Source organism: Opisthocomus hoazin, chromosome 4 (genome assembly GCF_030867145.1).
Source record: "Opisthocomus hoazin isolate bOpiHoa1 chromosome 4, bOpiHoa1.hap1, whole genome shotgun sequence".
NCBI classification, from domain to species: Eukaryota; Metazoa; Chordata; class Aves; order Opisthocomiformes; family Opisthocomidae; genus Opisthocomus; species Opisthocomus hoazin.
Window position 1 is genome coordinate 65,729,294 of NC_134417.1, and position 14,883 is coordinate 65,744,176.

At 40.0% G+C, this 14,883-nt stretch overlaps 1 protein-coding gene across 2 annotated transcripts; it reads right to left on the bottom strand.

Moving 5' to 3' along the window:
* Window positions 1-944: 944 nt before the first annotated feature.
* MIOS (meiosis regulator for oocyte development) lies at window positions 945-14,648 on the bottom strand. 2 transcript variants are annotated; one of them, XM_075419293.1, is made up of 11 exons: window positions 14,554-14,648; window positions 12,229-13,595; window positions 11,925-12,023; window positions 10,737-10,994; window positions 9,325-9,494; window positions 7,615-7,680; window positions 6,834-6,992; window positions 5,939-6,091; window positions 4,464-4,668; window positions 3,244-3,373; window positions 945-3,007 (listed from the first exon to the last, which is right to left on the bottom strand). In XM_075419293.1, exons 2-11 carry the CDS (start codon window positions 13,523-13,525, stop codon window positions 2,911-2,913), a joined length of 2,634 nt encoding a protein of 877 aa, XP_075275408.1. In that variant the 5' UTR covers window positions 13,526-13,595; window positions 14,554-14,648; the 3' UTR covers window positions 945-2,910. The 2 variants fall into 2 exon arrangements, with proteins under 2 accessions (XP_075275408.1, XP_075275409.1); XM_075419294.1 differs by having other exon boundaries at window positions 14,550-14,648.
* Between the last annotated feature and the right edge of the window lie 235 nt (window positions 14,649-14,883).

Consider the following 14,883-nt stretch of genomic DNA (forward strand, 5'->3'; position numbering starts at 1 on the left):
AATAAGGGCCATGCTACAATCCAGGTGCCCCCACTTTCTTCAGCCAAACTTCTGGGCAAATCTGGTGGATATGGAAATGGTTACTTGGTGGTTAGGAAGTGCTCCTGCCCAAAACCCCAGGGCAGTGGGACAGGACTCCCAGGTAAGAAAGCTGAGAGCAGCCCTCCTTGCAGGCCAGCAAGCTTCTGTGACTTCCCTTTCTGCTCAGGCAGTCCGAAGCAGGGATGGCTTTAGCTCTCAGCTGGTGAACGTACAGAGAGCAGTCCATGAGTCTGAATGGAGGAACAGACTAAAATTTAGCAAATTCAGTGCTGGTGGGGATCCCAAGGGACGCCAGCAGAACGCCGCCGCGCAGCGAAGCATGGTGGGGAGAAGCCTCATTGGGGCACAGCTGCAGCCATGTCTGGGACCCTCGGCTAGTCCTGGTCACCATTACCAGACCTGCTCTGCTCTCCTTTTGCTCCTCAGGCACTGGCACAACCCACGTTGTGCTGATTGGCAAGCAGCCTCTGCCTACAATGAGGAAGTGCTCGTACTTCATCAGGGAAGGGAGGCAAGGCTGGAGCACACAACCAAATGAAAACAATGAAATGTAATCAGCATGAACCATAGGGTCGAAACATTTTAGCATGCAAGGCCACCTTCATCTAGTTAACTCTAGCAGAGTCAAGCAGATACCAGAAAACAGTAAAAGTAACTGCAGGTAATAAAACATCTGCCGCTATACTTTTGATTAGAAGACAACAAATCACCCACAAAATCACAGCTTTATTAATTTAAAAGCAAAACAAGGAAAAAAAACCCTGAATGTTAAAAACCATACACCTCTTACTTTGTAAATTTTGCAAATGGTGTAATTACTGGCGTGAAAGCCTAATTACCAATTATTACAGCCAAAGCTGGCAGTTATACTGTGTCACAAAACGCACACATTCATACTCCAAAACATTTAGCATCTAATTTAATGAAGTGATAGAATTTGACACAAACAGGTACAGTCAAGTCACAAACATTATAAATGAGTTTTCTTTACATAAGAAAATGAGACATTGTAAGTTAGTAGTTGCATTCACCTGGACATGGAATTTATCAGGAAAATTTATGAAATGTTGTTACTATAGAGGAATAAAAACATATCTTTGACACTTACAAATCCTCATTTCCATAAAGCAAGTTTTATTGCCTGTATTTATATAAATAGAGTATCACACATTAAACCCCAGTTTATAAATGGAGAATATTTTGAAGAGCTCTTTTAACAGCAACATAAAGTGTGCAAAAACACTGGAAAGAGAAGTAAATATTCTAAGAAGGAAAAAAAGTAACTGCTCTCCCATGCCTATGTATATCAAGTACCTCTTAGATTTTTAACTTAAAAAAAAATCTTTATCAATTAGGCAAGAATTTTAGATCAGAATAAATGTAGCAGATGTATTACAACATTAATGCTGAATCAGAAAATAGAACCCCAAGTCCTGAATGTAATCATGTACATCTACAGAAAACACCACCACATCCAATCTCGTTGCAACTACACTGGAGCACTTAGAACTAGTGGTGTATTACAATATATTCTCTTTTAAAACACCAGTTTTCACAGTCCTGGCAATATGGTACCAGTTTATTGCTAGCATTCCATTTAGTATTTCATAGCACGCAAGTGTTAAGTAACTCATATACTGTTTCTACTAGTAAATAAACACACACCAAGTAAACTGATGTTATTATCACATACCTTAAAACAGGTTTGTTTTTTTTTTCCCTAGTTTGTGTGAATTTTGTTGCCTACAAAATCAAGGACAACAATAGCTCCTAGCACAGTATTAGCCAAATATCATTGACTCAAGTTAATAAATACTCTTTAATTCCAGCTGGTAATGTATCTAGAACTACTTCTGGTCAATGACCTAAAATTCTTGTGGAGCCTTTCGGGAGCAGACCAGGGTCCGCCAGTGACCAGAAGCAGGATTTATACAGGCTGATTTCACAACTCCCGGCATATTTCAGTACAGGGAAATGCTGATTATCCAAATGTCTTCAAATATTTTTGTAGCCAAAACTCAGCATGTAGTTTAAAACTTAAATATTTACAAGTCTCCAGTGCTTGAGATTTCAGATGTTCACAGTACTATGTTAAAAAATAATTAATCAAATGAAACCTCCCATAGTTTACCAGCATTCTGCCCTGAAACAGACACCTGACTTTTCAGGGAGCTCTTCTCTAGGATATAGACATCGCTAGGAGACAAAACCCCCAAATTCTTCAGCATTAAAATTCACATCAGCTAGGTATGTAGGTAAACTAAATAAGACCTTGAATTGCAAAGATATTGCTTTACTATTAACAAAACTTGGGAACAGAAAGAAATAGATTTTTCTTCAAAACAAAAATCTTTAGAATACAATTAACAGTGGCACTTTGAAGGAACTTAGAAGGAAACGACTGTTTGCATACAAGAAAGAGCGATCAAACAATGAACAGAAGAATCCACAGCATCACTTTGCAATCTTCCGAAGAACACTTTTCAGGCATTTCTTTTGAAGGCCCACTTTCACAGCATATAAACACTGCTTTCTTTGGAAAACAAATAAAAGGGCTGATTAGCATTACCCTGAAAACTTTAGTAAAAGTTCTTTGGATTATAGCAAATCCAAAGGAGTCCACAATCTCAGGAATGCTGTTGAACTGAACTGCTTCAGTCCTCTGAACAAGGACCACATACTCTACCCAGAAGCTCATTGCAGGAATACCTCTCTCTTTCTACCAAGCATAGTCATACACACATAATTTTACTAATCTGATAGCAATTTATTTTTTCACAGCCAGTAAGTCACAAATGACCTTTGTCTAAAATACATGCTTGGACTACGATGACATCCATGAGAGAACCTCACGTTTTCAAACGCTATTTATGCCTGCACAGTCTCTGCTGGAACGAGATTCCCCGTCGTGTCCAGCTGCATACACTTACAAGAGCAGGCAGAAACCGGGCACTCAGTATGGTCCCTAGACAGCAACAGGAGAAAAAAGAAAAAACAGGTAAAATAAAACTAACACGAATTTTGTAATCTATACATTTGAGTATGTGCAGGGACATAGTAACGCAGAAAAACTCAGCATAACAGTTGAGTTTTCCCTATGTTCTAGGCCAACGAAACATTATGATAGATACAGCAAAGGATGTATGTCCTACTCAGGGCAGCGTACACATGTGAAATAGAAAGATTTTAACATCAACTTACCTGAACCAGCTAAGCATATGCCCAGCATGTCCACCATGCCTACAGTTGTGGCACCAAGTAAACCAGTTGTTGAACTGGGCTAACTTCTTATCTTTGCTAAGATCCACTTTTTCATCTGACTTGGATCCTCCTGTGCAGAGGCAAACCCACCCCAACAAATATCCTTGTAAATCATTATGCTTCATCCGTATTTCAGTCCCAGTAACACTACTAGAACAAAACTGAAATTAGGAACATCATGTGAAAAAGTGGCCTGATTTTAAAACACACGTCAGTAAAATTATTAAACAGACAATGGTGGAAAGCCAAAACAAGAACTGTATCGCTGAGCTGTTGTTTCACATCTTATGGACATGTTAAACTTGCCTATTAAACAAATTTTACAGACAGAATCTCTTTCAACAGTGATTTATGTTTCAGTGAATTATGGACCTGCTTTACTGCACATGAAATATTCGGCGTTAAAGATAAAAAATTATATATATATATATAAAAAGCACGAAAATTTGAAGTTATCTATTTATATCTCTCTTTTCATTCTTTCACTGATCTGTTATGACTTTGGAATTGAAATTGTTCCAATTCATGACAACAGCACAGCTGCGCAGGGCTCCACTACAGGACTGACTTAAAAATATGGACAAAATCAATTTCATTTAAGCTTTGTATAATGCTGAGCCCAAGATGTTTAGAACCAAGAGGCTCCAGTCATAATATCTCAGCTGTGATAGCATGACCCATACGTTCTTTTATAACGACAGAAAGTATACCACATTAAATTTGTTCTCTCTTCCTCTTCCAGCTAAAAATCAATTCATTTACATTCCAAAATTTCTGTAGCATCCCTACAATTCAGCTCAAGAATCTCACTTCCTGAGTCTTACAGTTTTAAGGCTCAAAACCCTGAGAACCGCAGTACTTGAATCTTTTAATCTGTCTAACCATGGAATTTCACTGACAATTCACTGGGAAAATGGTCAGAACCAAGTGATTGTGCACACTGTCTGACACCAAAGAACTGAGACATAGGTTTTATCACAAAGTCAGATGGGATGTAAACAAGTTTTCAGTTATGGTCTCCCTCCCTCAAAATGACAAGTATGAATATTTATAGTAGGAATATAAAGAAAAAGGTGCAACAGAAGGTATCCCAACAGGAACTGCTAATTAGGCCTCTAACTAGAATTCCAGCTGAATAACTAAAACCCACTGTGTCATACCTGGACAGCTGGAAACCGGCGTTCCCATATTTATCAAGCAAAGTGCACAGCGAGGAAGGGGCTTACGGCAACCAGGACAGCTAGTAACTTTTGACTTAGTTGGTGAACCGCTAACTCCGTACTGACTAAAACCTCGCCCCTGATGAGGAATCGCTGAACAGCTGTAGGAGATTGATTTTCCACAGAAATTGCAACTCACAAACACCTAAAGAGAACAAAAAACCATTAATTTCTTGGCTGGGTTCCATTTTTGCTACAGCTAGGAATTTGTTCAAGCTAGCAAAGACTTACTTGCCGGATATTCTAGAGAGTGCCCTGGAAAACCAAGGCTACTTGTGAAGGAGTTCCTAACATCTTGGCTTATAGATCTGGCGCACAGTCCTGAGAACTAGGCCTTAATGATGCCCACTTACCTCAAAAGCACATAAAACCACGCACAACTTGTAAGATTTGGAAAGGTATTACTTAAGATAATAAAAAGTATACCTGCAGTAATGAAAGAAATGAATTTTAGTCTACTTCATTAAATCTGGTTTCTCCCTCTTTATAGTCAGATGACCCACTCTAGAGTCCCCAACATGAGGATTTTCCTTACGCCACAAATTGTGACATTATACCAGTAAGTCCATATTTTAAACTCTTCAGGGGCTGTTCATGTTGACTGCACACTCCCTCTCACTCGGAGCAGTACGAATGCAGCTGTCCTTAAACAGCTGTGATGGATACATGAATTCCCCAATAGCCTTCCTTAGAAATCCCTGGGCCCTGAGGCTTGTCATGCACGTACCGAGCAGATAGGACAGCTAAGACCACGTTGGCTAAAAATGCTACCAGATGTTCAGTAGATAGCATGTGGACAGGGCGTCAGTTTTTGGTTTAGCTTATGTTCAGAACTGATAATGAAAGTTGCTGCTGTTCACTTTTAGTTCAGGATCGAGGGCTTCAAAACAGCTTCGAGGTTTGCTTCAGTTAAAACAGAGCCAATTTGAACCAGTTCTTGGTTTAATTCCCTGCTTTCAGCATCATCCTCACCATGATGCAGAATTCAGCTGGATGATACACCTCTGATTTTGTTTTTCAGCATGGGAGGAAAAAGAAACAGTTTGCCCAGAAAACGTGTTGAAAAGTTACAGTTTCTGAAAGACAACCTGTTATTTGAAAGAAAAAGGTTTAAGACCAAAAAACCCAACCCCTTGAATAAAAATTGTAGGGAACTGATTTCCTAGAATAGATATGAAGAAATCTAGCTTTGTTTACCATGTTTCTGTACTCTCTATGAAAACAGTTATCAAGTCCTTGCTCAAAAATTATTTTGAAAAAACACGGCTACTTTTTAGCGCAGCCTTAGTTGAAATCTTTCTTTTACACATGAATCCTCACGAAAGCCAAGGTGCGGCCAGCAACTTTTTTCTATAGAGGTACCATGCCACTTTCCTTTCAGGATTGCTCACACTTTATACAAGAATTACACTTACCTGGGCTAAAGGTTTTGAACTGGGGTCCAGCTTACTCCTATGGATGTCAAATTCTGCACGTTTATGCCAAAACCTCCAAGCATCTAAAAGATTCCTGTAGTTCTCAATCCAGTACTGAACCCTCTCATCCTTGAGTACATCTGATGGAGAACCCTAAAGCAGGCAGGAGAAAATGTCAGACACATACTGAAAATACACATTATTCACTTTTTCAAAAGACTTTACAAAGCGTATGACAAGATATGAAAAATAACACAGTGTCATTTGTCTAGAAAAAGATTAATATTCTGTTAAACTGCAATGCGAGTTTGATAAAAATTTTCCTCAGTCTGCCTCCCTAGTTGAAAATACCCATGCTGCCGTGCCCTGCTAAAAACTCGTATCTGTCAGATGAAGGATTATAAAATTTTGTCACGTATCAGAGTCTGTATCATTGTTATGATTACATATGCAGTGCTGGCAATAGCTGCAACTGTGTAAGGGCCAAGTCCATCATAAAAAAAACAAAACCAATACCTGTAGACAAACATAAAAACCTCACCTGAGTTCATCAAAATCCTGAAGCAAAAAAATAATGTTTCAAACCTATCAGGAAATACACCATTAATAAGCAGGGAAATGGGTGTTCCCAGTTCAGATAGTGAAAAGGAGTATTTTTTCTCTTTGCCTCTTTCCCCTACTATCTCCTTAAGTTATCCCAACCAGAGAGAGTGAAGATGTCCGTTTGTAGTTAACATTTGAGTGCTTCAGACAATTCCACAAAACAGGCATGATATATATTGTCACAAATTATTATAGACAAATACTTTTTAGTTCACAAGATTCAATACTACATTGCTAAAGAAACTGTGCTGAGTTGTCTTCTATACGATGTATTTTGGAAAGAAACACTAACCTGTAGCATACAATAGCTTGCTGTCTGCACATCTCCAGTTCTGTCAACATAACTTTCCATCAAGTCCACTCCATCTTTTGTCAACCCTGTTAAAAGTATTCCCTCCAAATTCCCAGCATCTTTCATTTCATTGGTCAGCTTTTCAATAAACCTGTTCAGCTATTAAAAAAAACAAAACAAACTTAACTTCTGCCATCTGTTCATGCGTTCCTAACTCATTTATGTTGGCCTATCTCAAAACTTTCAATGACTGAAAAGCTTTCTTTAAGAGTGTCTTTGCTAACAGAACACGCTGCTTGCTGGATGCTATAAAGGAAAAGGTATAAGGCTATATCGACTATATTGCAAGAATTCAAATACTTATCAATAAACTTTAAGCCTCCTGATACAACGTGCAAAGAGGGAGGTTACGCATTCTTTAAATACTTCAGTGAATTTAAAAGAAAGCATTCCTGTGGCAAAACCAAGCCTTAATTCAAGAGAAGGTAAGTATCTGGAAATAAATACTGAATAAGTACAAATACTCTCCAGTAAGACAGCTAATGCAGTAACATTTAACATACTAGCATGTAATCAATATTTAAAAAATAGTAATTAAAAAAAAAAATATGAAGCTGGAGGTACAAACTGAAGACCAGATTATACCATACCTTATATCCTATTGTGATGAGCAAAACCAAATCACTCACGACTCATTGCTTCCAGCATTCACTCCTCCACCCCAGTTTCTCTGTCTCTAAATAAAACCCAGCTTAACAGTTTGCTTAAACCACAGACTTACCTGAGCATCACTGAGGAACTTGCAAGCAAATGCCACTCTGTCTCGTACAGCTACGTTGTTTTCATACTTTGGAGAGAAAAATGGGAATACTACCATCACACACAAGCTTCTATTTTTTCAATGCATTGTTTGTAAAAGTCAGAACATTTGTGCTATTGTATAACTAATACTATGAGTTTGCTAATGGACAAAGAAAGCATCGCATCTGAAGAAAGCTAACACTAATTACCAGATGAATTGTTTATACTCAGATACAGGTATCAGCGCCAGGCTGTGACTACTGAAACAACCTATTCAAATGGCAGAAAGCCTGGTAGAACTCATCCTATATTGTTTATGAAACTCTGGATACAGAAACTTTGCAAGATATGCAGGGCTGGGCTGTAGTTCTTCTAGCACATATAGCCAAGAGTCTCACCAAGTCACAGGGGCAAGAAAAACAAAGAAACCTTTGTTTACCATATCTACAAAATACATAGTCTAACCACTCAATTCCTTCCTAAAACCACAAGTAGAAGTTAAGAAACCTCAAAAAAAAAACACTCCAGACACCCAGAACATAGATTTCTCACAAGTATATTGGCACTCAAGGTGAAGCAATGCAATAGTATTTACTGTCTGCTTTCTAATCTTTTTATTAGATCTGACACTTCAGAAAAACATCCTTGACTAGATTTATTCTGCTACTCAGCTGTGCCCATATTTATCCCTCCTGATATTTTCAGAATAGAAATTGTGATTGACACTGACAAAACAAGGAGATGTGCTGGCAAATCTTTTTCACGTAAATTTCAACAGGTTTCATTAAAGTAAAAACTAAAACGACTAAAATAAAACCCACCACCCTTATGATATGTCAGTTTCCAATTCATCAATAAAAAACAACTATGAAATTATTACATAACATCCAGAGAACAACAGCATCCTCTCTTGTCAGTGTAAAAAAAAAGACTTCGATTTCTCTCCTCTGGGATTCTTCTCTTATTCTTTTTTAATACCCTAAAACCATTCTGTTATGACAACGTTGTCTTCCCACAGGTTTAGGACAATTACCCTTTTGCACTACAGGAGTTCTCTCCTGAGCTAAATAATTCATACCGAATCAAGTACTTCTGTTGTTCTCTAACCAAGGACCAAGTATGTTACCCCTCTAAAGGCTCAAAGTACCTCAGAATTAAAGATTTAGCTTCCTCTTCACATGGCAAGTTTATCACAATTTCAGAAGATGTGAAAATATTGTTTACTGTTTCCACACAGTAAAATTATTTTAACAAGTAAACAAGGAAAAATAAAACACAATTCAATGCAAGTAAGGCTTGATGAAAGTTCTGCAAACTCCCCTGCACTTACTCTGTTTTGTGCATTTCCATTATTAAACTTTCTCTCACTTTTTATTCCTGCTTAAATAATTTTCATAATGTATTTCTAATGGTTTAAGAATTCCACACTAAAAAAAAAATGCCTCCATGTGAACTATACTGGATATTTTGGCTGCCTATGCATGTTTTTATATATTCTGTTCACTAGCACAACAGTCACTGTTAGGAGATGTCTGTTTAGGACAAAAAAATAGTATCTGCCAGCATTACCAGTAAATAATACATTATAATCTGATTAATTAATGGAGTATATAGCACTTCTCCTACATATGCATGTTTATACATGCACCTGTTACTTACAGGAATTTTAATGTAAGAGAAATTTACTCACCAAAACACCATCATATGAACCGGACTCACTTGTCAGGAAAGCAAACATAGCACACAAGTAGGGATTGTTCAGCTGCAGCCGTAGAGTACTGCACATTTCTCTCCAAAGTGAGTTCTTCTCATCTGTGTATCCTGATAGAGCCATTGCTACTACATTAAGGTTCAGATCACCTGATTTATTAAAAATAATCAATGAAACAATATTCAAGTTAAGGACTTCAAAAAACCCCAATTAAAACTGTAATTGAAAGCATCAGTTTGAAACAGAGCAGTTTGTCAGAATTCAAGACAAAATGCAGTAGAATTAACGCTAGCTAAAATAAATGTGCATACACTAGCATTGTTTAGTTTCTGCTTTAAATGCCTCTGTTCAGGTAAGTCAACAACTCTAAAAGTCAAAAGCCCACATGCATGACAGCCTCAGTCATACTTTGAGATACATCAATTGGTTCTGGTATTTTGAAATAGTTTTGAACTGCCAAATGTATTCCTATCGCTATCATACAAGATTGTCACTACTATAATTCATATCCACAAGAAGTGAAAAGATAGGACTGTATACATAGCCATCACTTAACAGACCTAACTGGGGGACGGCAATTGCAGATAGCAGCTTCAAGTTATCAAGTTTCCTCAAAATGTTAGATCTGTTTATTCTAAATATTAATTCTGTTGGAAAGTTCAATTTTATTTTTTAATTCGAAGATAGCATGTCTCCACTCTTAACCTTCCCTATTGAAAGCACACACACACTTCCCCCCACTGAAAAGGGGCAACACTGAAAAGAAAAGAACCTTAACAGCTTCCTTTGTGCCTTACCTACCCACTTTAGGGGCAAGATAATATTCTAAATTTAATAAGAGAACACAGATGTAAATCAGAGTTGTAGGAGGAATACTGGCAAGCAAACAGAACAAAAATATATCCATCTCATGGCTCCAGTATCTTAACTTTTCCCTCATACATTGCAAGCCTTACCAACTACTACTCCCAAACAAATGTTATCTGCAGACCCTGAAAACTACATTTCAGTCATTCCACAACCATCGCACTGGCAGAAAGCTGCATACAGCCCAACAGAAGCAGATTAAGTGACATCTAGCCAAGGTGCAATTCCATTAAAATGAAAGAATCCCACTAGCTCTGAGTATAACACTTTCTGGGTATGTATCCATAGGAAATTCCAAAACATACAATCTATTTTAACCGCGCAGAAAGGCTGGTATAGATAGTCTGAGGAGTGAAAGATCAAGATTTGTCAGATTCTCAGGCTCCAATACAACCACTTCAAATAAATATTTTGTAAGACAACATACTATCCATATTATCTTCCATAATTCTACTTACAGAAAAAAAAAAAATCTACCAAGGTGCTATAATGCCAAAATAAAAGACAGTAAACACAATACACACCTTTTCCCGAGGAAGCTCCTTTATTCAGAATTTGTATTGCTCGCCGTATGTCCAAGTTGAAAAGTGCTACAGCAGCAGCTCGCTCCCAGTCTCCTTCCTGTTCCAATGAATTTAAAAAAGGTTCCACATCTAAGTCTGTTCCCTTCTTTATCCACCCACAGAGCTGCAAAGCCAAGGATCTCTCCTCACTCAGATACTGAATAATATCTGCCTGTCTATCGGATCCACTCCTGCTGTGCCTGAGGTTCTCTGTTGTTCCTAGAAATAGGAATTAAGTTAAATTATGCTTAAATAACAATTTAAATTGCAACTGCAATGCAATGCTTTGGTTTCAGTCACAAAGCAGAGTACAAAAGCTGACCATTGTATTTTAGGACTTTAAATTAACATCACTAAAAACTCCACAGTAAGGAGCAGCATACACAAAATTACTTTGATCTGCTAAAAATCATGCATCTAAACTTGACACATATTCCCTAAGTCTTTTTTCTTTCCTCTGCCTCCTGAGATTTTGGAGGTTCTTGTTACAGTTGACAGGAGTGATCTGCGTGTTCAACTTGAAAATACATAATACACAGTCAAATAGCTGCTCTACCAATTCTCCTCTTCTTAGCAATCATCAATGTTCTAGAAGCTTTCCTACTACCAAAGAGTCATTTTTTACTCCAAGGAGCACAAACATTAATAAGACACATAATGAACAGAGAAGGAAAAATCCAAATAATAGATTATACTAATAAAAAATTCAATGAGCATGAGAGGCATAATGTGATGCACCAGGAGTGATTATCACTTCAGAATAAGACAGCGTATTTAAACTCAGTTATACAAATGTACTTAGTACATTAGCAGTGATGCAGCAAAGTCACCTTCCTACAACTACACCCCTAGGCGGAACTTCGAAAAATACAGCAGTTACGTGGGGAGCAAGAATTTTCAGCACCATAGTCAAAACCCAAATGTTTGAAACAGTTCAGTTGAAAATTTACCTCTGAGGATACTTTGTTTTTATGATTACTCTGGAAGTTACTGTAATATAAACTGAAACTTACATACATTAAAACACAAACAGAAATACTTTGTTTCTATATTTTTAAATAGCCTCTTTCAACAATAAAGACAAACCCATGAGTGCATCATTCTGTAAACATACCAGAATAGAACTTATCAAAGTTGGAACATTCTTACCCAAAGACGACTTCACAATTGATTTAATGCCAGCATAAACTAAGGGACCTTTGTTTCCTGCAAGTTTTTGATCCATATCTTCAGTATACTGCTTCATAAGTATTTCCATGTATAGGAAGCTTAATTTCTCCCAAGTGCTGGAAAAACTTTTTTCAATATAAAAGTCACATCCTATTAATGCATGCAAAGTATTTACAAAGTGCCTCATTATATTTCAAGATTTTCACGCATTTCATATAACTCGGTTTACCTATAAAGGTGTATTACTTCTTTAGTATATAAACGACAGTAAAATAAAGGATATAATGCAGAGTGTACCAAAGTGACTTCAGCTGAGGATCTTCATTTCCAGCTAGGAGGTGATTTCTCCAAACTTGTTCGGTATCAAGACCGTACCTTGACAGAGCCCTGAGCCGCATTTTGGTTGCTATGTCTTTTTCCAAGGAACTAGCCTTTCCTTCTTCTGTACACTCATACAAATGTCGCCCACAAGCCCACATTAAGGATGTCACTGGACTCCACGCAAGAGAAATTCTTTCAAAAACTGTAAAGTCAGACATAGTCCTGTTGGGAGTCACTACCACCATTCGATTTTGACTGGTGGGATGCCAGGCAAATGAAGCAATGTAGTTTTCACACGGTTGGACGCTTCTTTCAATTATTGTTGGCTCAGTTTCATCTCCAATGGGGGTGGGAGTGTGCTGCATGTCATACAGTCTAATGATATTACTGTCCCTTGTTAAAGTAGCTAACAGCCCAGTTCTTGTTGGACACCACGCAACTTTTGTTAAGGGTTTTGGTTGCTCTGTCAAGGTCAAAACCGGCTTTTCAAACTTTCTCAAATCCCATATGGCAACCTGACCTTCATAGAAGGAAGCTACACGATCGTGGAAATAGGGATCGACAGTCACTCCTTGGACAGCCTTGGTGTTCACAAATATTTTTTGGCTTGTGTTCCTCAGATCAAAGATAGCCAGATTCCGATGCATTCCAGCTAAAAGCAGCTTCTGATCCCGTGGAAGCCAACAGAGAGAGAGACAAGCATCGTTCTGTCCTAATTCATACAGTGGCTTTGTTACTACCAGTCCTGCTTCCGTATCTCCTGCTGAAAGTCTTACCTTCTCTGTAGCAACTGCAGTCTCTGGGGCATATTTGCTACTGATATCCCAAATCAACACCGAAAAGTCAGCCCGATGTTTATCTAACCCGGCAGCAAGCCAGTTACTATCCAGTGGGTTCCATGCGAGGGTATTGCATTGCCGTGCGTGTTTGGGAACAAACTCTTTGCCTATCAAATCTTTAGATTTTGAGTTGTGATCCTGACCGAGGCTTGTAAGCACTACTCGACCATTGGCCTGTCCAACAGCAAGGAGACATTCAGGATCGTACTTTGGATACCAAGCCACGCATTTCATATACGGTGTGTCTGAATTTATTGACAATAACGTAGCTGTGGTTTCTTCCGATAAGCGCAAGGACCCTGCCTTGAGCTCTGAACTGACGGCAGAGTCAATGTGATAAAGGCTCAATTCCGAATCGCATACAACAAATCGGTCAACGTGGTGCGGGGCCCACAGAATATCGGGTTTAGAGCCACTCATGTTCAGGGTAAGTTTTCACGCAATTTAAGCTCTTGTAAGAAGATTCAGGTGATATCCATTCATATGGAGACTGTTGAGAAAATAATTTGTAGGAACGTTATCAAACCCCCAATTCTTTTGTACACTGAGAATACCTTTAAACAAACAACAATATGGTTCTGAACGACTTTTAGCCCAAGGGTTTACCACATGCATGTTTCAGGCCAACACCTGAACCCTCTCCACAGCAGAACACTTTGTTTTTGCTGGGACATACCTACTGAGACAGAACCAACACAGCCACCTACAAACGGACAACAGGCTTTGCTGTGTTTAAAAACTCCACAGCAGTATCATTTCATTATTATGGAAGAATTAATTAACTGACGTGATGTGGCATGATATGTGGGTGTGCTGCTGGTAGCAAGAGCCACTCCCTAAAACACGCAGAAGAAAACTTCTCTAGCTAATTGATGTGCTCTAATTGGCAGAAATTAGTCTGTCTGTTTTGTCTGAAGACTGTTCTACAGCCCGGAAAGACGAGCTCTCTGAAGGTTTCTACAGAAACACAACTTTCCATTCCTCATCTTATTCTGCTGCTCCTGATCTCCCCTTCTGCCCCAACGCTACCTCGTCTGCGTTCGTCTTTGGCCTAGCAGCGCTCACAAGCTGACTCTGCTGCCTCTTATCCCTCCCATTCCCAGTCGCTGTACACCCAGAGCCACCGCACGTCCCCGCGCACGAAGGAGACGGCCCGCGGATCCCAGAAGCTTCTCCCACAGCTGGAGGAAGGGACGCACTAGATCGGGAACCGCAACAAGGAAGCGCCACTCGCTCCTCCCGGGCCTCCTTCCCGCGCCCGCTAGTAACCCAACACCCCCCCCAGCCCGGGGGGGACGCCGGGCCCCCAGCCGCAGCCCGGCCCGCCTCGCCGCTCCCTGCCAAGCGAGGAGGGACGGGACGGGATCGTGCCGGAGCGCGGGCGACCCCTACCCACCCTCCCTCCCTCCCTCCCTCCCTCCCACCGGGCGCAGCGGCTGCTCACCCACCCGCGGGGCCCTCCGGCACCGCCGCCGCCAGCCGGCCCCGCCGCCCGAAGAGGAAGGGCGGGAGGCGCACAGCGGCTTCCGGTCGCGGGGGCGGCGGGGAAGGAAACCTGTGGCGCTTCCGGCGCGCGGGGAAAGAAAAGCCGTTGCGCTTCCGGCGCACGGAGCAGCAGGGAAGGAGTGTCAACTTCCTCTGTGACCTCACTTCCGGTTTGTGCTCGCGTTTCTTTCATTGGCCCGCGGGAGCCGGGGGGGGAGCGGTGACGTTACGCCTCGTGAGGCGCTCATGTGGTGGCCTGCTGCGTTCGAGGTGGGGAGGCCTGGCGGCTCCCT